General features: G+C 52.5%; 9 protein-coding genes across 9 annotated transcripts; 4 read left to right on the top strand and 5 right to left on the bottom strand.

Moving 5' to 3' along the window:
- Nucleotides 1-3589: 3589 nt before the first annotated feature.
- On the top strand, nt 3590-5269 carry J4E88_010354 (uncharacterized protein; the record flags this gene model as incomplete). Its single annotated transcript, XM_049403946.1, has 4 exons — nt 3590-3874; nt 3927-4234; nt 4280-4627; nt 4678-5269. The coding sequence occupies 4 exons, from the start codon at nt 3590-3592 to the stop codon at nt 5267-5269; spliced, it is 1533 nt and encodes a 510-aa protein (XP_049250318.1).
- A 1104-nt stretch (nt 5270-6373) lies between these two features.
- Nucleotides 6374-7836, top strand: J4E88_010353 (uncharacterized protein; the record flags this gene model as incomplete). The annotated part of the gene is made up of 2 exons (XM_049403945.1): nt 6374-6456; nt 6510-7836. 2 exons carry the CDS (start codon nt 6374-6376, stop codon nt 7834-7836), a joined length of 1410 nt encoding a protein of 469 aa, XP_049250317.1.
- Nucleotides 7837-8437: 601 nt separating this feature from the next.
- Nucleotides 8438-9329, bottom strand: J4E88_010352 (uncharacterized protein; the record flags this gene model as incomplete). The annotated part of the gene is made up of 3 exons (XM_049403944.1): nt 8438-8600; nt 8650-8719; nt 8777-9329. 3 exons carry the CDS (start codon nt 9327-9329, stop codon nt 8438-8440), a joined length of 786 nt encoding a protein of 261 aa, XP_049250316.1.
- Nucleotides 9330-11576: 2247 nt separating this feature from the next.
- Nucleotides 11577-12266, top strand: J4E88_010351 (uncharacterized protein; the record flags this gene model as incomplete). The annotated part of the gene is made up of 1 exon (XM_049403943.1): nt 11577-12266. One exon carries the CDS (start codon nt 11577-11579, stop codon nt 12264-12266), a length of 690 nt encoding a protein of 229 aa, XP_049250315.1.
- A 153-nt stretch (nt 12267-12419) lies between these two features.
- Nucleotides 12420-13664, bottom strand: J4E88_010350 (uncharacterized protein; the record flags this gene model as incomplete). The annotated part of the gene is made up of 1 exon (XM_049403942.1): nt 12420-13664. One exon carries the CDS (start codon nt 13662-13664, stop codon nt 12420-12422), a length of 1245 nt encoding a protein of 414 aa, XP_049250314.1.
- A 2689-nt stretch (nt 13665-16353) lies between these two features.
- Nucleotides 16354-16710, top strand: J4E88_010349 (uncharacterized protein; the record flags this gene model as incomplete). Its single annotated transcript, XM_049403941.1, has 1 exon — nt 16354-16710. One exon carries the CDS (start codon nt 16354-16356, stop codon nt 16708-16710), a length of 357 nt encoding a protein of 118 aa, XP_049250313.1.
- Nucleotides 16711-17969: 1259 nt separating this feature from the next.
- Nucleotides 17970-19544, bottom strand: J4E88_010348 (uncharacterized protein; the record flags this gene model as incomplete). The annotated part of the gene is made up of 3 exons (XM_049403940.1): nt 17970-18673; nt 18727-19343; nt 19396-19544. 3 exons carry the CDS (start codon nt 19542-19544, stop codon nt 17970-17972), a joined length of 1470 nt encoding a protein of 489 aa, XP_049250312.1.
- Nucleotides 19545-19977: 433 nt separating this feature from the next.
- J4E88_010347 (uncharacterized protein) lies at nt 19978-22000 on the bottom strand (the record flags this gene model as incomplete). The annotated part of the gene is made up of 4 exons (XM_049403939.1): nt 19978-20314; nt 20472-20490; nt 20539-21552; nt 21676-22000. The coding sequence occupies 4 exons, from the start codon at nt 21998-22000 to the stop codon at nt 19978-19980; spliced, it is 1695 nt and encodes a 564-aa protein (XP_049250311.1).
- A 736-nt stretch (nt 22001-22736) lies between these two features.
- On the bottom strand, nt 22737-27782 carry J4E88_010346 (uncharacterized protein; the record flags this gene model as incomplete). Its single annotated transcript, XM_049403938.1, has 3 exons — nt 22737-23381; nt 23438-26054; nt 26101-27782. The coding sequence occupies 3 exons, from the start codon at nt 27780-27782 to the stop codon at nt 22737-22739; spliced, it is 4944 nt and encodes a 1647-aa protein (XP_049250310.1).
- Between the last annotated feature and the right edge of the window lie 116 nt (nt 27783-27898).

Here is a 27898-nt window from a genome sequence, read left to right as displayed (position 1 = left end):
CTTTAAGCAGCAAAAGGCATTAATGCCAGTCGAGCAACCTTGTTGACTGCCCGAGGGTGTATTCTTGTCTCCTCCATCGCAGTCTGAACTAGGTCCCCAGCATACCGCATCTGGACTCCCTGGTATGCAGCAATAGAACTTCTGCGTCCGACCATCGAAGGCACAGACCGATGGCGCGTCACATCCGAATGAAGACTTAGGACATGCCTTCAAATCCCCAATTCCTGTGTTGCCTGCGAAGAAAAACTCGGTGAAGGCGCCACGCACTGGCAGCGTGGTTGCGAGGAGCAGACAGACTGTCGACAACATGTCCCCGCGTGTTGGATTGAGCGGGTATTGAGTATGGGAGTGATTTGTGGAGTGCGACCGCAGGCGTGGAAGTGATCGTCTACAGCATTATGAGAGAACGGTGAGCCGTTCGGCGAATTTCCTTCGCTGTGGAGAGGTTAGGCCTCCCATCATCACAGTCGTGCCATAGCCACGATATGCCGTGCCCAAGAAGCCGGGGGCTGGCATCCAGACACGAATCACGTTGTGTTGGTGCCTTGGGTCGGCGACGTGAGAGGCAGTGTCGGCGTTATAGCCATAGCGCGACTTCACTGCTTATCGTTGCTGCATGTGGTCCATAGCTAGCTTTGAAGGCCCGGATCGCAAAATTCTACACGTAGGAAGAGGAACAAGGCGCATGCTTGGAGGTCGATGATCGAAAAAATGTACCAGTAACTGATTGGCAGAGAAGCTCACATCGAGGATGTGTAGCTTGTGGAAGCCGGCGGTTGCGACGAAAAGGCGTCCAAGCTACGGCGCGTGCGAACCGCGTGGTAGGTAATCTCGGCATCTTCCGAGTCATCCCACATGCGTCGCGAGCGCGCATTCCCCATCTCTTTCCCCACGTACCAACACAAACTTTGCCCACAAGCCACGTTCTTAAGACCCAAAGGTTAGAAAAGGATGGGTTAAGCCTTGTACATCAAAATACATCTGTACAGTAGATTTGCAGCCAGAAATCACATATTTTGGGCTGCCTTGGGAAGTCGCACATGTGGACACCACCTCTGATGCCATCTTTGGACACTCGCATGGTTCATACTAAGTTTCAAGGACCAAAAGTCAAGAGAGTAGAGGTGGAACGCAGTACCTTGATCATCGAGCACAACCCGCATGCTTGTCGGTTGGAACTGGTACCCAGGTACTTCAGGATGGTGCCACATCGCCGATACGTCACTCATGGCATTTCGCAAAATCAATATTCGCATGATGTCAACTTTGGGATTGTAACGCAAATAGAGTGCGCAGGAAAGATAATGCCGTGCTACCTAGGTATCGAGCCACCAGTTGTGGAATGCCTCACGACGCAGACTCCCGAAGTCTTGTGCATGAACAGGTGCCGCCTTCCCGTACGATTATCTCACCGTTTGTGCCAGCGCTGTACTCCTACCTAGGTATCATGAAGTATCATAAGGCGACCATGCAAATACGACAAGGGGTGTTCTTCTAGCAGCATAGCCTGCGTAGGGTAGTCGCTACCAGAATGTACTACAGTCCTACGTAAGTTCAGGAAATGAAGGGCAATATCCGACTAGGCGGACCTCCGCGGAGCTGTTGGCTGAGGTCACGGGAACGAGAACCGCCTGGGTATCTCGATCGTCACACTGTACCAAGAAGCCAGTATACTGACTGCTTCTATGGATAGCCTTATAATATTAATTCCACGTCAAGCCCTTCTCATGAGGGCGTAATGACTATTTCAACTCTGAACAATATGTCGCCCATGCGTGTGACTCCGAGATGGTGTGGTCATTGGAGTAGAGAATCGAAAGCCTTGATGGCGAACCGCGCAAGGCACCAAAAGCGAAGATTGACAGAACATTGGTAGCTAGTGGCGTTAATTTCGAACAATGAGGCCAGTGTTAACGTGGTCGAATGCTGAGCAGGTTGCTTCTAGAATTATCCTCCACACTGCAGTACTTCCAGACTGATACAAAATCGAGATAAGCGCCAGTATGCCAATGTCCTGCTTCGCGCCACTGTCGCTTCAAAGAGGATAGTAGAGTCGTCTGAGAACATCGCTAGACTCCTCCAAGGTATGACTGATGCAAAACCCGCACCTGTTTGGGAGAATTCTCAAATATGTTGGTCGGGTCAGACTCTGCGTTGCATATGACGGTCAAATTTTCTCTTGTTTGTGGATGTTTGGCCACGCCGCAGGAGAGGGTGGAGGGGCTGAGAGTGCAGTGTTGATGAGTACACAACACATCCAATTCGGAGGTCTATGCCGCGGGACGACGCGATAGTGATCCTGCCTGGCTTCTCGCGCCCGTTTTAGAACAGGCCGGTGTGGTATTCGATACATACCAGAAAGCCGATCTATAGGATAGAACCGATTGTGTTACCATACAGCATAGGCCCCACTGGGTATCGGATCACAATCTCGGCATTAGAGTGAGGGTTCTTCTAAACGAGCGCAGTCGCCGCAAAGGCGAGATATACGCTATTGCCATGGCCTAGGCACAGGCTGACACTGACAACTATGGCTGAGGATTGAAATACCCAGTCAGTGTCGTAGACCGAGGGGCCGGATGCATAGCCGATTCTGCTGGTTGCTTGGCAGGTTTCAAAGAGCGCTGAGTGCATGGATGTGGCTCGAAGACGGAGTGGCTCACCGACATCACGTTATTGATGTAGGATGGCGGAAAGTTCGATCTCTTGAACGATTTCGATGCCAAAACGCGCTAGCACGGCGACACGTGCTCGCGCTGCAGAGGATCGAAGATCCTGACGCGGCAAGTGATTGGCGGGACGGCAATAGCGCCGAAGTGGCGCCACGAAACCTCGATACGAAATTCCCCTTCGAGCCTTCCTCCACCCGCCAGATACCAGCTACTCGCGCTTCTTTCTGTGGCACTTTTCTGATACGCGTTTTTCACAGAGTCATGCAGAGGTCTATATAGACCGGAGCCTTGCAGTTGATCTTGCAGTAACAACGCGGCTGACGTCACGGTCTCAAAGGAATGGACCAAGGAGCTTCACGAAGTCCACCACCACTGCGTTCACTCCTACCTGCACCTGCCGGTGGAGTTCGCAGAGAATCTGTGGAGAGACAAAAGGCTACACGTGTCAACGCTTGCGAGGCTTGCCGAGTTCGTAAGTCAAGAGCAAGTACATACATGCTGCGCCTTTGGTGCTTTTGCTGACCTACAAACAGTGCGACGGATTAAAGCCTAAATGCACTGCATGCGTGACGCGAGAGACTGAGTGTCGTCATGGCGAGACGGAATCACGGCAGTTCAAGCGTAGATACGAGCAGCTCAAAGAGAAGCGTACTGCCCAGGAAGAAGTATTCGATATGTTACAAAACCTACCGGAGAGGGACGCAGCCGGCATCTTTCGCCGCATTCGAGCCGGCGCAAATGCGGAGGCCGTGGTAAAGCATATTCAAGAAGGGAATATGGTCGCTGAGGCTTCTGATGTTCCGCAAGCGTCGTCGCGCTTTCACTTTCCGTTCCTGGATGAGATACCACCAAGCCTTCGGGACAGCGCTTACTTTCGATCACGGGTTTATGAAGTAATCGATGCATCTGACAGGGACATGGGTACTTCAGAGGCGCATCTTGCTCCGCAAGAGAGCAATTACTGGAGACCTTTGTCCTCGGCCAAGTTGGTTGACCCTCTACTTGAGGATGCACAACCGTCGCAATGGACTAGTGTTAGCTCCAACGATCGATTGCTGCGCAACATTCTCGAAAGTTACTTTGTCAATCAGTATCCAAGACAGTTCTTCTTCGTCAAGAATTATCTACTAGAAGACATGGTATCGAGAAGAGCTGAGTTCTGCTCTCCTCTACTCGTCAATGCACTTTTGGCCAAATCTTGTGTGAGTAAGTGTACACCTGTATCATGGATGGGGGTTCACTAACGTGCCATAGGTTAGTTCTCGACTGTTTGCCAACCAGACCAAGTTTTGGAATCCAGATAGCCTGCCATATCGATTCTTGGCTGAAGCAAAACGACTATGGGAACTAGAGGAGGAGCAGCCAAAGCTTACAACGATTCAAGCTGGCTGCCTCATTAACGCCACGATGAACGACTTTGGTCATGACAGGGTCGGGTTCTCTTACATGTTCAAAGCGCTCAGCATGGCACATCGAATGAGTCTCTTCACGCCTCGGTCATATGACAATAAACTTGAACACGCGAAATCGTTCACTGCTTGGGCCCTTTCCGCGTGGCTGTCGTAAGTACACTTGTTCAATATCATTCCTCAGCTAACTTCTGTCAGATTACAGAGCTACTACTACTTCAAGCCACCGTGCCTCTTGGATATCCCGGCAGATCCGCTTCCTGACGTCGATGGTAGATCGGAGTGGTATGGCCAGATGTCATTGCGTTATCCACCGGACGAGCAGACCTACTCACCCGAATTCGCCCATAGCATGAAAGCACTGTGCGAGTTGCGGGTCATCCAGAATGAGATCGGCGTCATGTGCTTTAGTCGCTCCAAAGAGTCTAGGAAGATGCCTTGGGGTGCAGCTCTACATATTCAGGCAAAGTTGGAAGCCTGGTACGGAGGTTTGCCTGCTCAACTACAGCCTCGCTGTATCGTATACCCCGCTCATCTGATGCTACAGTAAGTGGTCATGCCAGATGGCCATGATATGAAAGCTAAGAGGGTTGCAGTTGCGAGTACTATGCGGCTCTTGTAACCTTGTTCCGGTCGCAGATCTCGTCTGGGGATGATGGCGACCAGCTGTTGACGCAGCATCAACGCAACGCAGCTGAGCGAATCGTTACCCAAGCAAGCGTTCAACTCGAGAGTATTTTGCGCTTATACTACCTCCGCCATAGTTTCGAGGCGTACGACTCTACGCTTACCATCTTTCTGGCCCAGCTCGCCAACCTAACTCTGGAGCCTCTTGAACAGCTCGAACGAGACCCAGGCAACGCTCCCCAGGAAGTCAGCGAATCCCTTCTCTCGACACTCGTCTTATGCTTTAATGGCCTATACGAGCAATCGAAAAGCGCCTTCATCGCCGGTGTCATGCTCATGGTCATGAAGAAAAGATTGAGTGCCGACGTTCGCAACGCTGTCGGGCGCTATGTCACGATCGAAGAGACGGATAGTGATAATGATCCAATGGACGAAACGGACCTAGAGTTTTCACATCCAATTCTTTCGGAGCTCATACTGCCGGGTACAAGCCTCAGCGACGATCCAAAGTCGTGGAGATTGAAGAATTTGGTGGATGATCCTAGGAGGTATTCGGGGTAGCAACAGAATGGGATGCGATTAACGCGATAACATTGATATGCAGATATAATAGACGAGCGAGGAATGAAGCAGGTACTCTTGATGCGTTGTTCGGCCATATGACCAGATTATTCCCAGCAAAGCTCAACCTAAAAGCTGACCTCGGGAGTGTCCAGCCCTTTGACCACGTGATGTCTGTCTGGGGGTTCTTCGGCCCTGCACTTCAGGTAGAGTGCGCGATCAATGTTGTTAGGAAGACTCGACACGTCGAGACCGCAGAGCAGCAAAAGGAAATGCCAGCCACACGGCCAGATCGAAAGGATCGATGACCCTTTCATTTCTCATGCCAGGAGACTACCGTATCTTCATAGGATATCGATATTGTGGCGCCGCGCTGTCATCGGGTTCAAACTCTCTGGTGTTCCATCGTTACCCGTAAGCAACACTACGGTATGATCTCCGGATGTTAAAGCGCCGTCGCGTTGCAGATGATGGACGCGACGCCGAAAGAAGATAAGGGAAGGTGCTGACACGGCAACTCCTCGCCTCAACCTCAGGTTTGGCGGTTTGAAGAACGCGAGTCAAGTTGTGCAATGCCTGCAAATGTCTCTCTTCGCAAGATTTGTTGGAATCCTTCGCTGTGTAGGACGCGATGCAGCCCTGGAGGCGTTCCAGAAGCGGGACAGAGAAGGATGCCAAGCCACTAACTAGTCAAGCGGGCCGCTGACGTGGTGAGACGCTCACGAGAAAACGACAGCTCGTTGACACGGCGATAGCCATACCTGGTGGACGAATTGTGAGTTGCCACCACGGTAAAAAACGGAGATCAGATGAAAGCGATGGAGCTGCATCCTCGCTCGTGCAGATGTCACAACGAACGGCCCACCACCTCGTTGGTTCGGCAGAGCCCCGCATCCGCGGATCCATCTGCATCACGCGCACAGACATTCGATAGAACCCAGAATCAGGAGGCGGTGGAGAGTTTCAACGCGCGTCAAAAGCGCGAAGTTCCCGCCCCTCTTCCCGTTGCATTCCCGTTGGACCCACGACTTCCATTCAGGTACCAACGCACACGAACCGTGAAGAAGACAGCACTTGCAGCTTTGAACCTGTCCAGACAGCATCATGCCAGTGGACGAGTGGACTCCTAGTAAAATCACGTATGACCCACCCGAGAAAGGTCGCTTGGGGTATTCCGATCCTGTAGAGTGAGCATCTTGCGAGTAGTTACAAGAGCTCTCCAGCTGATCTCTTCCTATAGATACCATGACGTGACCGAACAGCAACAACCACACGTTCCCGCAAAGCGCGCCCGCCCTACGGAGCAAGAATTCTCCGTAAGGAAGAAGCGATTCTTCGACGATATACGACCTCTCCCAACCTCCCCGAACCAACACAAGTCCAAGAACAACTCCCGAAAAGCATCCTCCAGCAATCCGAAGTCGCGGTCGGCGTCTACCACCAAGCAGCGAGTGCACGTGGACCTTACCAAGGATGTAGACATGGAAAGCGTTGATGGACGTGTACCAGAAAGCGTTGATGGCGGTGTTCCAGAAAGCGTTGATGGCGGTGTTCCAGAAAGCGTTGATGGTGGTGTTGCATTGAGCAATGTAAGCGTTAATGGAGGCGTTTCAATCCCTCCTTCTGAAGCCGCTATGGACATCTCGTCTCCTGTCTCTTCGCGTGCGGCAATGCAATTCAGAGCCGAGCGTACTGAACTTCCGGAAACACCACTACAATCGAGACAAGACAAGGGCAAAGGCAAGGCTACTGAGATGGCGCCACCTCCATGGTTGCCCACGCCGGACTCCGAGGAAACACACTCCCCACCTCATCAACCTACGGAAAGTGACGTCGGAAGGATTGTCTACGCTTACCTTCGCGAACTTGGGCTGGATCTAATAAACCCGCAAAAGAGTTTGGCGAAAGCCTTCGATGCTCTAAGGAAAGAAATGGATGAGCCTCTAGACCTCAAGAAGTGGTGCTTGCCGGCAAGATTCGACAAAGAAGGGACAGAAGTTCCGTTCAGTGGCAAGCCATTCTTCCAAGTCCCCTTGAATATTGTCAATGAGCTTTCGGATGCGATTGCGCAGGGAAATTTCCTGGATGGAGAGTGGGCGCCCTTATGGGACGCCTTCGAGGAATTTTATCCCGACAAGCTGCCCGGTGCCAGGATGAGGGCAGAAAGGGAGGCTGCAAGTCAGAGTGCTTCTCAGCAGGTGCCACCACCAACGCAACCGAGGGCAATGAGGGATACTGCGAATCATGGAGCGGGGCCTTCTCAGCAACCAACACCGTCAACGCGACCAAAGGCAAAGAAGCGTGCAAGAACTGCTCGACAGTCTCCTGAGCCGGAAGAACTTCCATACGGCCCTTGGCTCACCCGTTGGGCTATGAGTTTGGGCCCAGAAGACTTCACGTTCCCTGGAGATTGCCCATGGGCATATAAGAAAGTCGTTAATCTGACCCACGAGGAACGGGTGGACATTGCGATGAAGTACCACAGCAAAGAGCTGACCGACATTATCGGGAGAAGGCAGTTCAACTGGTGCAAAGCAGCGCTTAGATATCATGGCTTGATTCGCTAGGGGACATATCTGCGCCAGAGCACCTGGATGTATGTCAACATGCGAACTGCATGTACGCAAAACTTGCTGGAAGCCTGGTCACCATCCTGGCAGTCCCCGAAGGCCGACTCCTTCGCTGAACAGCTTCACCGATGAGTCTGTGCTGGGTCGAGGTCGAACTAGTGGTTGTTGCAACGAGGCGGAGCTAGCGGTCAGGACCGTGCAGCGCTTGATTGTGGACTGAGGCCTAGTAGAGGCAGGCATGGTTGGAACAGTTCTCGATGTGAAGCCGACGGAGGCATTCTTGGCAGAGTTGCTGCGCGGATGAGCGGCAGCACGAAAGAGGCGGCGAGAGCTGGATGTTGCTGTCGGAGAGGCATGATTGCCCAGCAGGCGATAACGAATTTCATTGATTGAAAATTTCTTGCTTTGGGATAGTGTTGTTCGTGTCTCGCTATCATTTACTAACTTGATAGATAGGCCGTCATCTTCTACTACGTGTTCGAACTTGTCGGCGAAGTCTCCAGATTTCTTGTGTTGACTGCTTGTGTTGACTGAGTCCTCTGGATAAGCGCCGCGCTACGCCATCAGCGAGCAGCTTCTTTAGTACTGAGCCCGCCTCCTATATCGTCGACCAAGCATTGTCTATCGGCATCATAATACCGCTGATCGTCTTTGCAGCATCAGACGCAAGGAATGCAATGCCCTGTGCGATATCGTTCGGGCCCACTGATCCGTATGGAAGATCGTCTCTTTCGAGACCTTGGCATAACATCTGCACGGGGCTGCTAGCTTGTCAGCGATGACAGGGTATCAAGGGCTGTAAGCCCTTACTTGTACATTTCCATTGCAGCCTGATCGACGTCCTCTTTCACCACAGACGAGCGGATGTTGGTCGGCACGGCTGAAACTCTTGTTAGAATAAGATCTTCTGAGTTCAAGGACTAGACGCGGTACTCACCGCCTGGGAGTACGGCATTACACCTAATACCGTCTTTGCGAAAGCGCCATGCGACGTTCTTGGTCGCACCGACAAGCCCATGCTTACTGGCTGTGTATGCGATGCCTGCCACTGCACCGGAAAGACTTGCATAACTACCAACATTGATGATGGCACCGCTTTCCTGGTCTTTCATACTGGGCAACACAGCTGCCATCATTCTGACCGGTACTGTGAGGTTGATGGTCAGGACGCGCTCCCATTCCGAGTCCTTGACTGTATCGGCGCTGCCAAAACCATCCATGATGCCTGCAACATTAGCCAGCACGTCGATCTTCGGTCCGTACTTTGCGATGCAAGCAGCTATGGCATCTTCTGCTGAGCCGGGTTTGCAAAGGTCGGTTTTGTGGAAGGTGAATAACGCTTTCTGGGTGACATCAAGGTCTTGGTCGAACGGCGACATATCGATGCCGAAGACTTGGGCTTTCTGTGATAGGAAGAGGAGGGTCGTCGCGAGGCCAATGCCGCTGCTGCATCCCGTGATGATGACAGTTTTGTTGTTGAAAGATGTCATTGCGATGAGTATCTTCTATGTAATATTTTGACTGCACATGCCGCTCGCAGCAACTGGCGTTTTATGCATGCCTTGGATCTGTTCTTATGGCTTTCGCGAACACGTAAACACCGTATCAGAAGTTCGTCCTGATTCATATGTCCCGCAATCTAAATGCACACGAAATCAAATCGGGCTATTTGCGCGACCCAGCTGAACAGCTGGCCAACCAGAAGCTTAGCCGTTCGGGAACGATGAAAGTAGGTAGCATCGCCGAGCTTGGAGCGCGATCTATGGGGGCATTCAACCGACGTTGCTATTGCGTTCGCGCAACGACAGCAGAGATACTCAGTGAGTCCATCTTTGCATGAGGCAGAAGGCGATAGCCCAGTACTTTGCGATTGGCATACATCGCGAGCGTATCCAAGACCTCATCTGCATTTGCATGCAACGAGCAGGTAGAAGCGACTCATTAGAGTGGCGGCTGTATGCGGGAACAGCGAAACGAGTTATGCTTTTTCGACCTTTGCTGTGTTCCATGCCGACGGAGTTGTACCCGGGAGGATGCCCTCCGACAGCGACTGCTACGTACGCCAAGCTTCTCCAGGTCGCAACGCGTCTGCGCGCTCGAAGTCGCGTCACTTCCATAACTCCCACATCCTGCATTGTCCATAGTAACGATGGGAAATCTTGACAACTATCCTTTTAACTTCGAGTTCCCTGTAGGTCCGTACGTTGACAAAGGACGGCGTTTTCGGTCTTGGACGTTGTATGACGTCTTCTCAGCCGGTTCGTACATACCTTCCAATGTCTGCATCGCACTGACAAGCGAACTTAGACATGCCCGAAGAGGAATTCAAGGCTCTTGTAGACCTGCACTGTGCCGTCAGTCCGGATGTCTTTTACCTCATAGTCGACAATAGGTTCAGAAATACACTGCATTTCCTCAAGATGTGTTTGGCTCGCGATTTGGATTTCTACTGGGATATACGGCACCACACAACAAACCAGAAGCCACTGAAGAAATACTTCGACAAGATTTTCCTGCCACGTCTGCTTCACATGATGCGGAACTTGGCCACTGAAGCTGTCCGTTGCTGGGATATGGCAGTAGCGTGGTATATGACCATGAAATTGGAGTTGTTACACAGCGAAGACATATATCTCGACAGCAACGCTGATGAGGATCTCGATTGTTTCTTGCTTGAATCATTTTACGGCTGGGACGGAAGAACACCCCGATATCGCCAGGAATCCTACTGCAGGCCGATACCGTTTGTCGGTGCCGCCCGGATGTGTGGATATATCCGAGAATGGGTAAGAGACATGCATGGTTGTCCCATCCACGATAAGTCCGAATGGAGCCCTGAGAAGTACGGACCTTCTGGGTATACCAAAGAGTCCTGTATGCAGTCTCAGTTCGTAGCAGCCTACAGCATCTTTGAACGCCAGGCTTATGCCGAAACCAAAAGAAAAGTGTATCACGTCATAGGGCTCAGGTTGCCGAGAGAGCTTACAGATATGGTGTTTGATTATGCTCTTGTGGCCGAAAGCATACCCAAGGATCTCCCGACGTATGATGAGTTGGAACCCGACTTTGAAAAATGCGGAGAAGGTGCGTGAGCGACAACCAAGGAGTGGAATTGAGGAAAGAGAATCCAGTGGAGATGGTCGGCGACGTCACTTGGGAGATTGTTCGGCGATAAGCCGCAAAGCGAAGGGGTTGCATTTTGATACTGACTGGTGCTTGTATTGGAGGAAGATCTGCGCTCCACCGTATCGAATGTCGGTCTGCAACACAATCTTGCCGTCAATTGAGATGTTACCTGTCTTCAAGTTGCCCGGAGACGCCGAAGGTTGGCCAGCGCATGCTCCCAAACGAGATGTCCTGAACAAAAAGAGGAAGGCTGGATCTGACAAAACGTCATCGTCGTCCAAATTCTACTCAAAACGTAAGCTGCACCGAGATCTGGGTGGGGAGTGGAGCAGCATGTGGAACAACAGCTGCCAGAGCTGGCCGATCACATGCTGAAGTATTTGTAAGTATCTTGTACTCGGCGAGCAGGAAAGGTGAATTTTCAAGATGACGTCCCTGACGCTAACAGACGGTGCCCTGCATAATCGGGCCTTTTCCATCGTAGCTACCCCGCATGTCGTCACATTGATCAAGGGACTCTCCAGTGGAAAGCTATCGAACTTTTCATAAAAGGTTTAAAGACAACGACTCTACGCAACAGTTCACCATATCAAACACATCATACCTTCAAAATGTCTAAGCCTAACATTCTCTTCGTCCTCACCTCGCACAACAAGCTCGGCGACACCGGCAAGCCCACCGGCTGGTACCTCCCCGAGCTCGCCCACCCCTACCACGTCCTCCACAGCAAAGCCAACATCACGGTAGCATCGCCCAAGGGCGGTGAATCACCCCTCGACCCCGCATCCGTCGAAGCCGCGAAAGACGATGTATCCGTCAACTTCCTCAAGAACAACGAGCAGGTCTGGAAGACAACCCAGAAGCTGAGCGACTTCAAGGGCAAGGCGAAGGACTTCGACGCCATCTTCTACGTTGGCGGTCACGGACCCATGTTCGATCTCGTCGACGACGCGACCTCGCAACAACTCATCAGGGAATTCTGGGAGGCGGACAAGATCGTTTCGGCTGTGTGCCATGCGCCCGCTGTCTTCTACGATGCTAAGCTGAGCGACGGAAGTCTGCTTGTCGCTGGCAAGGAGGTTACCGCATTCACAAACGCTGAGGAGGAGCAGGTTGGCCTATCCAAGGTCGTACCCTTCCTGCCCGAGGATGCGCTGAACAAGGCGAGTGGAGGCAAGTTCGTCAAGGCAGCTGAGCCTTGGGGCGAGAAGGTCGCCATCTCTGGTCGCTTGATCACTGGACAAAACCCTTCCAGTGCCACCGCCGTCGGCGAGGCGATCGCAAAAGCGTTGGGCATCTAAGGAGGAATCATCGAATGTAAATAAGGGCCATGTAGAACAAATTCTATCATGATTATACGAATGTTTTTCATTTACGAAGGATGATATATACATCCAATCTAACATGTCTCTCGTGATCCTTCCTTCAAACTACTTCTCCTAATCTAGGCCAGTTTATACGTACATGTACGTAACTTCGGTGACAGTCTCGTAGACGGTGGCTGGTGGGCAAGCAGCAGCGGGAGCGGAGTGCTCTGGTGCCATGGTGGTGACGGGAGCGGGAGCGGGAGCATGCGACTCTTCAACGGGCGCGTGAGAGGGCTCGACAGGCAGGTAGGTAGTCTCGTAGGGCTTCTCAGAGGTCATGAGAGTGCTGGAAGCATGCATGGTAGAGTTGCCGTACGGCATGGTGGTGTTGAGGTGCTTGTGAGGGATGGTGATAGGGTATGCGGTAGCCGCCTCGGAGGTGGCGGTGGAAGTAGCGTTCGCAGTGGTGACAGGGATGTATGAAGAGATCATAGTAGATGGCTTCATCATGGTGGTGGTGACAGCTTCCTTACTGACAGTCAAGGCCTCGGAAGAGGCTGGTGCCACGACTGTGCTTGTGGTCTCAACCGGTGCGACAGTTGAAGAGACCTCAGGGGTAGGGGTGGGAGTAGCCGAGCTGACAGGTGCGGCCGATGAGGGCTTGACCAGGAGAGGTGTCAGCTTGCTCACGATCCAGTTTGATGCCTCCTCGGTGTAGAGCTCGAAGTAGTTCAGATGCTGAGCTACATCGTCTCCACCAGCGCAGACTGGGTCACCGCCGGCACAGTACGACCTCAAGACGGAGGAGTAAGTGTTCAAACGCTCAAGGTTAGAGCCGGTACGGCCCCAAGCTTGCTTGTCTGCTCCGTCGAGGACGTTGTAGACTTGGTTCGCAGTGTGCTTGACATCGCCCCAGAGAAGAGCTGCCTTGACGGCCTGACCAGCTTGCGAGTTGGCATCGAGACCGGTAGTCTTGGTGTCAACGTCGCAGGCGTCGGCGCCTCCGCCACTCAGAGTAGCTCCGGCAACCATGGCACCTTGTGAGTAACCGTTGACGACGATTAAAGTGTCTGGGCATTGAGCGTTGTACTCGGTGATTTGCCTGACGCCGTTGACGGCACCGTCCTGGATAGTAGGGCAGAACTCTACGCCGAGAGTGGCATCGAAGACGAGATCCATGTAATCGCAAGAATTTCCTTGAGCCTCGAATTTTGCGCAGACGGTATCTCTGAAACCTGAGGTACGGCCATCGCTGTAAGGTGCGTCATTGCCGCGGGCCATGAAGATAGCGACATCGTTACAAGCTGCGGTGAGCTTGGGAGGAGTGGTGCCTTGGGCACGGGCAGCCAAAGGAAGAGCTGCAAGAACAGCAGTGGCGAGGCCCTGCTTCATGATGGTCGTGGAAGGCATATCGAAGTTCGTGAATAAGGCGTTACTTGTTCGCTGTGACTCGGAGACTTTGATCGACGAGTGGTATTAGAGATCGATAGATCTAGTAGCGAAGGTCGTGAGAGTATGGAGTATTAATTATTAGAGAAGATATTATAGCATGGACTATATCCCTTTGATCTGATGTGTGGAGCGAGTGTCGATGGCCGAGCGAACGGACAAGTATTACACAAAGAGTAGAGCGCGATGGAGAGGGTGAATAAAAGGCCTCAATCAACAGGAACATGCGACATGATATGCCGAACTGACTGTGGAGCCCCCCGTATCGAGAACCACCATCAGAGGCTCTGTGTAAGACCTTGGGGCGAACGGCCTCGTCGTGCAGGAGCGCATGCTTGCAAGCGCATGTATTTTGGAGGCTTCAATCGAACAGTCTGCGGCCCTAGCAACTTGGACTATTGTGTATCCACAGATCTCGTGTTCATTCCAGGTTAGCAGGGCGCCGCTAGCACAGGAGAGGCAATACAGTTCGCCCGCTATGACTCGTGCGGCATAGTCGGCATTACAACCACCGGCATTATCTCGTATCAGGTGTGAGAGATAGGATAAGGCTGCAACCGTTGACACCCCGTGTGCTGCAGATGTTATCCGGAGTGGAGAGTATGCAGTCGTTGAAGGTCTCATGTCCAACGCGCCCCTCTCTTAGGATCGTTGTGGCTGAGGAGAGAAAATTTGCATAGCTCAGTGTTGAGAAACTATGTTATGTTAGCTTTTGTGGTGGTCAGATCATTGTCCGTAGTGCGCGAAATCACAGGGTTCAATCGACACTACAATGATCTGAGACCCTGGCCTTTGCCAGATGCGCGCTATCATGCTCCTGAACCAGAAAACCGTTCTTCTGCCAACGCGCTGTTTCTGAACCGCCAAACCGGGCAGCCCCGGTTCTTTGGATCGCTGACAGGTGCGTCTACATCTCTCGGGCCTTCCAACAGAACAGAGGCGTGTGTTGTCTGTCTGACTGTGCTTGGGTGATGAGACCAAAGGTTAAAGATTAAAGATGACGTTGCTTTTTGCTCGGCGACGGATCGGCTTGAAAACACGAGCTCTGAGGCCACGAGACGTGTTGGTCATGGTTTACTGCGGGTTGCTGTATCGGTGGCGGAGGTGGAGATATGCCATGTGTATTTTGGGACGCTTGCACCTTCGCCGTGGGTCGAGATTCTCCCGAAAGTCGTGGATCGAGGAACTCGCTACTTGCGTTCGGCCTAGCGCCCGCTATTTTCAGCGATCCCACGCCTTGCGATGACGAAATGCGGCAGGGATGGCTGCGATGCGAGGTTCTGCGGAGCAAGAGTGATTTTCATGGCCGATGTGCCGCCCGTGTCGCGGTATCGTGGTTATCAGTGATGGAGGAGACTGGAGGGGCTCACTCGACGTCACGTGCCTGTCGGCCGAGAGGCTTCTTGGCTTCTTGGACACTTGAGGAACCTTGGCTCTAGCGAGACAGCAAAAGCCGGACATAAGCTGGTAGGTCATCTTCTACCTCGACTGCAACGCCTCTAAAGAAAAATATAAGGAGACCATTTTACTCGCAGCTTTGCAGAGTATACACAGTGTTTTTCCTAGAATTTATTTACCACGTTGTAGTGCAGAACGGTGGTGTTGCTCAAAATCCCTAGGTATTTGCAGGCTTTCGCTGTCCTCAGGCTGCAAGAGCTTGGAAGCCCGCAGCTACCACTTGCGCAACGAAATCATTCATCTCAACAATGGCATTGCTGTCAATCAGCTACCCCAGGTCGTACACCGGAGTACCGTAGCGCGCCATATAGGGTCGAGTAGAGAGTGCTACCAACCAATGAAGGATGAGACGGTGTAAGCACAATGTTAAAAGCGTGATATAGTGTTCAAACGGTCTTAGGATAGTGTCTGTGCTCTGTTGTAGCCTCCAACACCATCTCGTCCTCAATTACTTAGGCAGTTGGTAGTAATTCCTCCTCTACCCTCGTTTGGGCGGTGAGTAAGGGCGTATAGCCCTCAGAAGTACCTAGGTAGCCTGATGACCTCTTAAACAGTGACTTCATTGCATGGCGCGGCCCTCTACGCGTACATTCCACCATTGCCCATTCCGTCTCGAACCTTATTTTACTGTTCGCCCATTCCGCTCCGAACTTTATTCTGCTGTTAGCTTGGTCATACAACAACGTAGGCGTATACCCAAGATCATCCTCGTTGTCGGTGATACCAAGGTCATCTTCACTCCGCATGGAAGTATTGGTCAAAGAAAACCATCAAAACCGAGCTGAGGGGGCCAAAATCGCTACAGCCTGCCCATATGGGTGCACACAGCGACTTGAAACGGGTGATTGGGCACGTCCTGGCTCGCGAACCATCTAAATGAGGTCGAAGATGAGCGTGTATCAACTGAAGAGAGAGAGTCGGTGAAGCATGGACAACCTCAGACCGTCGACCCTAGCCAATACTACCTCACCGGTCGCGAAGACCACGAAAGCAAGAAGGCAGTGTCACACCGAGTAATTAAAGTGAAGCTGAAAGAAAGTTCAGCGGGTGGAATATATAATCCCTTCTTCCGCTGGTAGTCTTGTATCGTCCACCAACTCGAACAGTTCCTTCAACCGCATCTACCATCTTCAAGACTACCTTCTCACTCCGCAAACTTCCACTCTCGTCCAAAATGCGTTTCTCCATCGCCTCCACGACTGCCGTCATGGCCGCCCTTGCTGCCAGTGGAACCGCCTTCGTCATCGATACCTTCGGTGACCGTCACTGCGGCGGCAATGTCCAGCAAACTGTCAACATCTGGGACGACACCTGTGCAGCCTGGCCACAAGGCTTTGGATCCTTCAGGATCACGACCTGGGGAGGAAACCACCAATTCGCATACTTCTTCGCGCCCGACAGCTGCGGCAACCCTTCCGGAGCCATCGGATCGGGCTACGTAGACTCTACGACGTTTGATTACGCCCAGGGAAGGTGCTACAATTTCAACGGGGCTAGTGCCAATGCGATTGCTTCGTACTACAAGGCCTAGAGAGATGTACACGATAGTAAGCTTCCAAAATATAAGCGCTAAAGTAGGGCTGACTAACTCGCGGCAGTACGGGAAGTGATGAGAAATGGTAGAAAGATCAGCTCTCTTGTTCTCAAGCAGATGTTAAACTCTCATCCACTCTTTGAACAAGCTTTTGTGTGTGTGTGTCGAATAGAGTCTATCATGTAATACCGATGTAATCAATCTCGATCCTATTACCTCTCCAAAATATGCTCTACACTTTGCGTGACATCAGTTACCAACACATCAGCGTTACATCACATGAACCAGACAAAACTCAGTGTACATACCATACCCAATATCCCTCACCACAGTGAAAGTCTCCCTCCCCAAACTCGTCGCCCAACAACCCAGAAAGCTTACACATCACTCGCACCCACAGTCGGCACCACAATCGCCGTACTTCTTATCATAGAACAAACTCGTTGGTCCAGCCAAAAGCACTGGAGAGCCACATGATAACCAGAATGTGCAGTCTGAGTCGGGTGCACAGCATTGAGCCAAGGTGTGAGAGTTTGAGAAGGTGGCTGTGTAGTCGCAGGAGCGGAAGTTGGAGACTGCGTTGTAGTTGGGTTAGTGGAAGCGGGTTACTAGATGAGGAAGTTGCGGATCTGCTGAAGGACGAGGCCAAGCTTACACTGTCCATCCTTCGCGTCGATCCAACCAACTAGCGCCGGATCACTTCCGGATGATGTCTGCTGGGCCGCGAGCTCCGCGTGTGGGGTAATAAGTGGATTGGATGGGTTCGTGAACGCTGTGATGAGGAATTTGATGGCCATTGCTGTGATTGTCTTCATGTTGAATGCGTGCATATTGCTGAGTTTGGGCTGGACGCTCAAAACTTATGTGGTCGACGGCGTAGCGGCATGCGAGAGTAACGCGGTGTTGGATACATCGGCACAGATGAAGCCACTCAGTAAGGTCCGCCAGAAGGGTGATTAGACGTCCAAGAAGCGAGGTGGCGACACCCGAATTACCCGAATTGAGGTTGAGAAGAGGACAAGAACAGCAAGAATGGTGAAATGGTAAGCAGACAAATGTTGGTATCTCGATTGCAGAACAAGAAGCAGAAAGACAACGTCAAAAGCTGAAACATATATGAAGAAAAGAGGACGAGTCTACAGCGCCGTACCCAATCGTGAAACGTACAATCGCAGAACGGGCAAGACATGAGGAAATATCGACGTTTCGCCGAATTATCCGAGCGGTGCAGAACAGCACCGCCAGGCGCGCTCGCCTCAATCCCGTTTCTCCGTTGCAACAGGCACATCCTGATGGCTCTCAGACCCACTCGCAACTTGCGATGCCGCTCGGCCCGGCGTCGTAGGACCATATCCAGTCAGGACCTCCATATCCCCATCTGCATCGCTGAAATACTTGTAGTCCAAACCCCTCAGCTCATCATCCTCAGTCGCACGGATATGGCAACCAGGAATCCTGTTGATGATGAAGAGTAAGATGACGGAGACGACAAAAGACCATGCGGCGCATGTAGTCGCAGCAGCTAGCTGGTAACCCATCTGTTTCCAGTTTTTGGCCCACCAGCCGCCTTCGTAGGTGTTGCTTACGCCGTCCATGGCGGGTACGTATGGTGCGGCGAAGAAACCGGTCATGATGTCGCCGACGTAACCGCCGACGCCGTGGATGGCGAAGATGTCGAGGCCTTCATCGATGCCGAGGAGGTATTTGTAGCGGACTGTGAAGAAGGATGCGCAGGAGGTGAGGGCTCCTATCAAGGCTGCTGTCTGGATAGGCACGAATCCACAGGCTGGTGTGATACCGACGAGACCGGAGATGATTCCAGAACAAAAGCCGATGATGGAGAATCTGCGCGTAAACATATATTCCAGTAAGACCCAGGCTATTCCGCCACCGGAGGCTGCGAGGTTGGTGTTGCAGACGATGTAGATGGAGCGAAGGGATAGGTTGGCAGTCGAAGCGCCTACGGACTGTCAGTACACTGCCTCGACTTCTCAACATACAGCCTTCACTCACCATTGAATGCAAACCATCCAAACCAGATCAATATCGTGCCAAGCCCAACAAGGAAAGGGCTATGAGGCTTGAAGTGCGGTATCCTAGGGTGATGCGACTCCTTGTGCGGATCAACGCGCGGCCCCAGCATAACAGCCCAAGCCAGAGCAGAGAAACCAGACGCGATGTGTACAGGACCAGAGCCGGCGAAGTCGAGGACACCAAGCTTGTAAAGCCAACCACTAGGATTCCACTCTGCGTGTGCTAGAACGTAGTATACGAACGTAGTCCAGCAGAGCAGGAAGAGCATCGAAGGAAACAAGCGTCCTCGCTCAAGCATCGCCCCAGCTAATATCATCGCAGTGCAGGTAACGAAAGTAAACCCAAATGCAGCATAGAGTATATCAGGGATATCGGCATTCGCGAGCGATGGTGAGGCGAGTGTGTTGTGTAGACCTGCTTTTGACAGATCTCCAAGGAAAGGGTTGGTTGTATGTGACTGGTAGAGAGAATAGCCGTATACCCAGAATTGGATGCCAACTGCGCAGGCACAGAAGAGAGATTGGAAGATCATGGTCAGCGCTGCTTTTCGGCGATGCATGCCTGCGTAGAGGAAGCCGATGGCGGGTGTGATTTGCCTGATTGCGATCAGTATGTTTCGATTCCAACAAATTTGGAAGTCTTGCATACCAACATAGTACAGTGCTGACCAGCATCCAACACAGATCGCCCTTGTCGTAGAGCGCATTGAGATCAGTTGTCATGACGTCTCCTCCATTGGGATCAACAGCGTAATCCGGCCATTCTGTGATGGGTGTCGGGGCTGGAATAGCCGCCATATTGACAATATGTTGTACGGTAAAGCACCAGAAGTCGTACACTCGGAGCAATTCACAGGACCGAACCCTCGGGGATCTACCACGTTTATATCCAGCGATCTCTTCCCTACGCACGTCTCGGTTGCACGAGCGCACCATCTCTTTCCCAGGATAACGTGATATGCAACGCCTCGTTTCCAGCCAACCAAACCCCCGCTAGCAGAACCACTGCCATGGGAAGGAATTTTTCGCCGTGATCGGTATAGTGAGAGCCATTCAACGTTCCTTATCGTTCCACTTCCCCAGGACACTAAGGAGGAGTGGAGATGGCCAAGGAGGCGGAAAGCGGAAGCCAGCCATGTGTATCGCTTGGCGGGAGATAACGGGACGTGGGGTACCGCGCACGTGGAACCTGTCTCAACTCACCCATCGCAAGTGCCTCGCGACGACATCATCAGAGGCTTTCGGAAACGAGGGCCCAGCACTTGCGCATTCCCGTAGACAAAGTCTCGTTGTCCATGGCTTTGCTGTCTACCCACTTGCGGGTGGGCGGGCCCTTGCATGTAAGCTCGATATCTCCGGCCTTATCGGCGTCGATCCTGTACTGATAGGTATGCATGGTCAGCCTCAAATGGCTAAACACATGGACCAATGGCGGAAAGCTGGCAACAAAACGCGCTTTGCTCATGTCAGCGGCGCCGGCATCGAGGTCAGAGATGTGTTGCTGCGCCGACGTCTTGCGCTGCTGAGGCGTCTTGTGTGATGCAGTCAGCGTGTTCTGCGGAAATTGCCTGTATCACGGTCAGCGTACGCCCCAGCACTAGATAAGAAAAGCCGAGTAATGGGCCTATCATGAGACATGATATGATGCTGGACGGCAATGGCGTTAGGCAGTACCCGAGCAGCCACCCAGCAGTGGCGCCATGATAGCATGCGTTTATTACGTACCACAGTGATGCGAGGAGACCTTCACGCAACCGTCAGCAGTGCTTTAGTATCGTAGTGCAAAGCTTACCTTTTGCGGGCCTCTGCTCTATCAGCCATTTGCTGCTGCCGTCATTCGAGCGCAACTCTACCATGCATACCACACAGTCTTCTTCGGCTGCCTTCTTCTTCGCCACTTTCTTCGGAAATAGTGAGCAGTACGTGGATATAGATTTCGACTCTCCAGTAGGCGCCGGCAGCTTCCGCTTCTTGGAATCCTCGACAGGTGGGCTATCAAGATCATCGTCGTCGTCTTCCGTTTCTACATTTGACTTTGGCGTTCCAACAGCGAAGTACTGCGAGATAGTGTTTGTTTGTTTCGTGGTGGCTTTTCTCTTTTTGTTCGCTCGTGGCGGCTCGTCGTTCGTTGCGTCTTCAGAAACTGCAACCAAGTCTTCGGTATCTAACGACGCACACAGAGAGCATGCGTCCTCGATGTCAGGTATTACAACCGCCGACTGGCGCTTGTCAGATAACGCCTTTCCTTCGCTGTAGGCTCTGCATGTCGACTGAATAGGACACTCGTCACACCTGGGTCGCGGCGTACACAAAGTGGATCCGAGTTCCATAAGCGCTTGATTCCACAGCCCGGGCACCTCACTCGTCCGCGTTTCCGGAAAGTTAGAAGCATGTTTGATTAGTCGATCGGCCATATCCCAAAGAACGTCTGTGGCCTTCTTGTCCTTAACATCCATGTACAAACCCAGCTGTCGACTGAGCACGCGCGCCACGTTCCCGTCGAGGACAGGCTCTGCTTCACCGAATGCGATACTAGACACCGCGCCTGCGGTATACCTTCCAATGCCGGGAAACTCCTGTAGCTCCGTAGCACCACTGGGAAGAGCACACGAGGCACCAGCAGATTTGGCAATCATAGCCTTCGCACCTTCATGAAGGCGTGTTGCACGTGAGTAGTAACCCAGACCCTTCCATACGGAAAGAACATCATCATGGTTCGCTTCGGCAAGATCTTGAACTGTGGGCCACTTTTCGACCCAGTTGTTGAAGTACGGTATCACTGTCGACACGCGAGTCTGTTGGAGCACTATGCAATTGTCAGCCAACGGTTCCTCAAACCTCCAGAGACGCGATTGCGAACAGAGCACGTGACACCGCGTTCACGCGTCCAATCGCAAAAACTCCACCACAAAGAAAATGATATACTCACTAACTTCCGAAACCCAAACCTCATACGCCCTCTTCGACAAAACGCGTCCCAGCTCTTCCTTATCTTCGTACTCTTCCGGATCAATCCATTTCTTCCTCCACGGCATACTACGCGTCTCCGCAACGCCATGGAACCAACTCAACAACGCGTCGCAACCAGATCGACCGTCCAAAAGAAGCGGGTAGTGGTACGACGCATCGTGTGCGCGTGCAGGTGGTATTGCTGGCGTTAGAGGTGTTGCGGGAGGTGCAATGATGGATTTGCTGGGTTTGCTAGGTTTGCTACTGGGCTTGGCGACCGTGGTAGCCTTCTTGCGCGGGGCCATGGCGCGTTGGATACGTGTGTAGATAATTGTAGAGGGTTGGCAGTCCAATGGCGAATTGATGTTGCTGGTTGCAATGCTTCGTGATGCAGGTTAGGTGTAAGGGGAGGGATTTGTGGAGATGCGATCGCGCTAAGCTTTGCTAGTGCTCCGATCGAGCTTACTGCTTCATCTCCTGAGCGCAACATGACGCATATTCATGACTTCTCAGCCAGTACTCGGAGTCGTTTGCTTGGAATTTAGATAATTAGATGGCACCATCTTTGTACATGTGCGTAGTGGAGTGCATCGTACTTCTAATGGTGCCGATTCTGTTGTCAGGCGAAAGAAACATCCGTGAGCTGCTTAATGAAACCCAAGTTCAGAACACGTTCAGATCGAGTGCGAATAAAGAAGACGGAGACAACTGGTGGATAGTATTCAGCTCCGTCACGGTGCCATGCAAGTCATCCAACGCCCAAGAAAATGCTGTTCCAGAAAGCGACAGAAGCTATCTACTTCGCGCGCATATGATGAAGGTTGCCACATAAGCTAGTTAAACATCCGTAAATATCCAATCCAAATCAATATGGGGTATAGGAACAAAGAAGAACAACAACAACAACAACGAAAGTAAGTGCTCGCTAAATCCAAGGGCCCCTTGGCGTATGCCGACAGAGTCTAACCCAGATATGTGTGATGCTCGCCGCAAACAAAAACAGCTATGCCGGCGGTCTAAATGAATGATAAAAGTCGATCGCTAAGCGCGCGGAGATGGTTCATGTTGCAACCAAATGTCGCCACCTTCTCCCTTCTCCCATTTCTTCCATGCTATCTCATAAGCATCTTCCAAGTCTCTGACCCAGCGTCTGGTGTCGAAAAGCGGGCTTGACCATCGTGATTCGTAAAGCATGCGGCGAAGCTCACTTAAACGGCCTTGCGCTCGGTAGCCGTTATACGTGCAGTTGCGTGCGAGACGTACGGCCATGGCTTCGTAGTCGTCGTCGTTGCTCGCAATGAGCTCTTTCGCAGCTTGAGCACCTGCTGGTGTCTTGGGTAACGCGCCCTTGAGAATTGATGCTGCCATGCGAGAGCACATCTTGTACTTGTAGCGAGGTAAAGTCAGTAGTGGTGTTCCAGACCAGAGGACGTCGGCGGCGGTTGTGTGTGCATTGCACTCCGGTGTATCAAGGAACAGATCGCAGACACGAGCCCTAGAAATGTGCTGATGCTTCTGTGCAACATCGGTGAACATGATGCGGCTTGCCACATCTGCACCTGCCCAGGCAAGAGCCGTCTGCTTGAGGTTGGTCTCGCCAAGATCGGGGAAACGCAAGAGCCAGAGAACGGCATTGGGAACCTTTTCAAGAATGCGTAACCAGGTACGGAACGTCGTGGGCTCGATCTGATGATAACGTTAGTAAGCGATCAAACACATGGAAGAGGCGCAATTCAACTTACTTTGTACAGCTGGTTGAAGTTTGCAAGGATGATCGCATTATCTGAGAGGTTCGGAAAGATCTCTTTACGCATGGCCCACCTCCGCTGTTGCTCTTCTTCCCAATTGGGCTGTCGTCCTTGCGAGTCTGGAGCACTTTGTCGATGGTCACAGCAGAAGAAAGTGTCCCGGCAGAAGACAATGTTCTCTCCGTAGATCCATTCTTCGTCTGAACCACCGCTGTTGTCGTCTACAAGAGCGTCTTCCAGGTCAATGTTACGGCGCCATTGTCGGAGTGTATCTGGAGGAACAGCGGTATCATCGGCAAGAAGATAGTCACACCACTCGGCGCCGAGAGTACCCGCGAAACCCATGAACGCCATCTGAATAGGGGCGGGACGGGCAGCGAAGACTTCATTCCGCGCACCTCTTGTGTAGCCGTTCAAGTTGACAAGAACATGGATGCCATCTTGAGTTATCTGGTGAACAAGTTTTTCCGCTGACCAGCTGCTGGCATCGTAGAAGACAGGCGATTCCCTCTCAATCTGCTTGCGATGCTCTGATCCGTCACTCGCTGTGGTGGCATAACAGTATGCCCTCACTCTACCTGGATTATGGAAACCGAATACCGACTGCATCAAGTGGGCCAACGGATGGTTGTTGAAATCCGATGATACGTAGCCGACCCTCAAGTATGGTTTCGGTGGCGCAGGAGGCTGGTAGACGGACGCAGGTAACCAAGGGACTCTTAACGTCGAGGTCGAGATGCGGAGGCCATTACGTTGCGAGATAAGACGTATCTGTTTAGCCGACATGGGGCAGGTGAATGTGTGGAACGGTAGGACAGTAGGCGCCGCAGGTACCGTCAAAGCTGCTGGCAATTGAGGTCTCTTGTAGGAGGCCGGTGGTCGCTGTGTTCCAGTGACGTAGCGATCCTGGTACCATTGCCAAGTCATCCATCGTATAGCACGCTCAACGAGTCGTACGATGCGAGCACCCTCCCACTTTTGACCCTTCCATTGCTGCAACACTGACACCATGCTATTTTCCTTCTCTTTTACATTGTGCGCGCTCCCCGTAAGAGCCAGGGGACGGACGACATCTCGTATGAATTGTTCATTCATCATGCCTCGACCCCAGTCCTCCCCATCGGCAAGCTGTTTCTCGACCAATTTCACGACTTTGTGGATCCAACCTGAGCTCGACGCACCGGGTATCTTGGCGTCTAGAAGCATGCCACTATCGTTGACATGCCAGCGGTCTCTTGATCCGCCGTGCTCGGCAATACCACCTCTGCCAGCCCAGTTGCAAACAGAGTTAAGGGCATTAGCAAGCCCGCAGACAGCTTCGGCAAAGTCCGGACTGGACTTTACTGCTTTTCTGTAGTAGTAAATGGCATCAGCTATCCGGCCTTTGTCTTTGACGGCGTTGGCGAGGTTGGCGAGAGCAATGTCGAAGTTCGGATCACACTTGACTGCCTGTGTGTACATGTTTATAGCAGAATCTAGTTGGCCAATATCTTTCAAGAGGCTTCCAAGGTTTGTATAGAGATGCGCATGGGATGAATCGAGCTGGAGTCCGTAGTGGTAGTACGCAAGCGCAAGAGCTACTCCACTACCGGGCATCAGCCCAGGGATGTGGGGTCCGGCAAAAGCATGCGACATTGGATTGGCTTTGGAAGGGGCAGATTGCTGTACGCTAGCGAGAAGAATGCCTACGTTGTTTGCTGTCGATGGGCTGGGCTGCAGGGAAAGCGACAGGTAGTATAGAGCCAAAATCTCTCGTACACCATAGTTGCTTTGGTAAACGGTATTCTTGGGTGAATTGGTTGCCATGCCGTCCTGGAAAATCTTTGCTAGCGAAAGCAGAGAGTTGCTTGTAGTCGAGATAGCCGCTTTCCTAGAGAGACCTTCGCTAGGAACGTATTTCAGGCCTGGAAGTTGGCCGTGCGGCGCAAAGCAGAGCAAAGCCGTTCTGGTCGCTGCGTCCGGCGGTAGCAGTATAGGATCAGACGATGGGGGCATACGTCGGCCTCCTGGAGAGCGTTCCGCTACATTGTATCCAACGACGCCAAGAATGCGCCTGATGAGGCCATCGATGCCATGAGGATGAGGACCAGATGCGATGAGGACCGCGTTCTCGAAAGCCCTGGCGGCACCGGCATTGTCGCCGAGTGCGTACAGCATGTTGCCCTTGGCATGTACCAGAGCTAGAACGCGACCGTTGTCGCAACCAGCAATGGCATATCCGCTTGAACCAAAGCCTGGCTGGTCCGAGCCAGGGAGCTCGTCTAGATCCTTGAAAACGGCTTCGTCCTCTCCCTCGAACTCAAACACGGGCCGATCAGACGCTTCCGACAGACTTGACTCGCTTATTTCAGAGGCAGAACGTTCGCTCTCAACTTCGAGGCTCCGAAGAGCGTCGGCCCTTTTGGCAAATCTCAAATGGCGTTCAACTTCTTCGATGACCTGAACAGCTTCACGACCTTTGTGGTCACTGCAGAGTAATCCAATCAGGTGCTCGACAGCTTCGAAGTAACTGGGGCGAAGTTTCACTGCGCGTCTCCAGTAGTTTTCGGCTTCACGCTTCTGCTGAAGAGCAAGCATTGTGGCTGCAAGGTTCGAGATAGCTTCAACATGACTGATGTGCGTTAGTATGACTCGGGGATAGAAAGTGGGGTGCTTACTCTTTGTCTAAGGTAAGGATGTGTTTGTACCAGTCCTGAGCCTTTTGATAGTCACCTAGTGCATACGCGAGACAACCCCCTAAAAGTATGCCATCTATCCAGCTCCATTTACTCTCTTCACAATGTTTCGTGATCGCTTCGAGCGCTGAGGCAGCGGTCATACTCGGAGGCAGGCCCTGGCGAAGATTCTGATGGGCGCTTGCGACTGAGCCAGAGGTCCGCCGCAAGGTACGTGGTGGATCCATGCCTGGCATTGGGGGCAGCATGGATTGTTGCGGTGGCATGCCCTGCCATGATTGGCCATTTGCATCCGAGCTGCCTACGGACCACGCGGACAGGGAGCGCGAGTGTGGCATTGCGGGTCTCCTAGATCCGAAATCTGCCCTCGAGTGAGAGGCATACTGAGTGGGAATAGGATATGAGACACGTCGCTCCAGAGATGGAACGTTGTTGGTGGAGGAACTCGACAGACTGAGTCCAGGCTGCCGTGGCGGTTTAGGATAGATGTGTGGTCTATGGTGTGTACGTCCATGAGCATTTTGCGAAGTGGCTTTACGTGTCGATTGAAGGTACTTGAGTAGGTCCACATATACTGCATGAGCCCAAGCAAACACCTTTTCACGACTTTGCCCGTTGGGTGACTCTGGCCCGTACTCGTCGGTCGGCATGGTGGGGGTATACTCCGCGACTGGCGTCGTCTGACCAGAGTGCAGGTACTCTTGAGGACGCTGTGTGAGAGGTGGAGGCAGCGATTGATTCTGATAGTCTAACGCGACATGGTTTTGAGGATGTGCATAGGGGGATAAGTCTATTGACGGCCTCGCTGGATGATTGTAGGAGCCTTGGGTGTAATCCAGGTGGACAGGATTTTGCGGATAATGAGCATAGTTGGGCACGACATTGTAAGGGTGACTGATAAAGGCGTTACTATGCGGGTGACTCCAATTGTGACTCGGGTGGTGTAGGAAACGAGGATCCCGCATAGCAGCAGGCCGATATGGGATGTAAGTACCGTCGTGCCAGTAGGGTCCGAATGGTCCTTGGTCATTGGAGACAGTCGGATTCAAAGGCGCCTGGAAGGGCGGGCCCATAGGCCCGCAGAAGGGATGACCATACATCTGATATGGAAGAAGAGGTTGTAATGTGGGTATTTGATTCAGCATAGAATCAATCTGGGGCAGGTGCTGGCCTGTAAGACCCGACCCGGTCTCGAAGTAACGACTGGGACTCCATTCTGGCGTATTCTGTTGACCGTGTCCGAAACCACTGTTGACACCTGGCGAGCGAAGAGGGAGATCCTGCTTGACACCGTATGGTGGTTTTGATTCAGCTGTCACGGGAAGGAGGATGTGTTTGGTTGCATGCGGCTCCCCGTTCTTCTCGACGGATGTGCCGTCATACGCAGCTGCCAGAATTCCGTTGGGGGTCTTGCGGCGAAGCATGTGTTCTGCGGGTTTGGGTGTCCGGCCAGACTCGGAGGGCTGGGAGCCGTACGAGTTGTGTCTGGAGAGCGGGTGGGCGTACTGCTGCGGTCGCGCTTGCTGGGCGAGACTGTGTCCCTCGAGGTTGGCGGCATTGCGCAGGAACGGGGCGTGGGCGGGGGCAGGAGCGATGTTGTTGTAGGCCACGGAGGAGGGAAGCTGCGACGGCGGCTGCGGGGGGTACTGCCGAACCATAGTCATGGTGAGATATCAGACAAGTCGTGGGAGTGGTGTTCAGAGGGTCGACACAGCCTCACCAGGAGCGACTGGTGCCGATGCCTTCGCGAAATCGTCGCCTGTCTGCTACGACTGACATG

The sequence above is a fragment of the Alternaria novae-zelandiae genome (genome assembly GCF_023758075.1).
Source record: "Alternaria novae-zelandiae strain BMP 2774 chromosome Unknown scaffold_32, whole genome shotgun sequence".
Taxonomy (NCBI): Eukaryota; Fungi; Ascomycota; class Dothideomycetes; order Pleosporales; family Pleosporaceae; genus Alternaria; species Alternaria novae-zelandiae.
The sequence above is the reverse complement of the archived record's forward strand: the minus strand, read 5'-3'. Positions and strand labels throughout refer to the sequence as shown.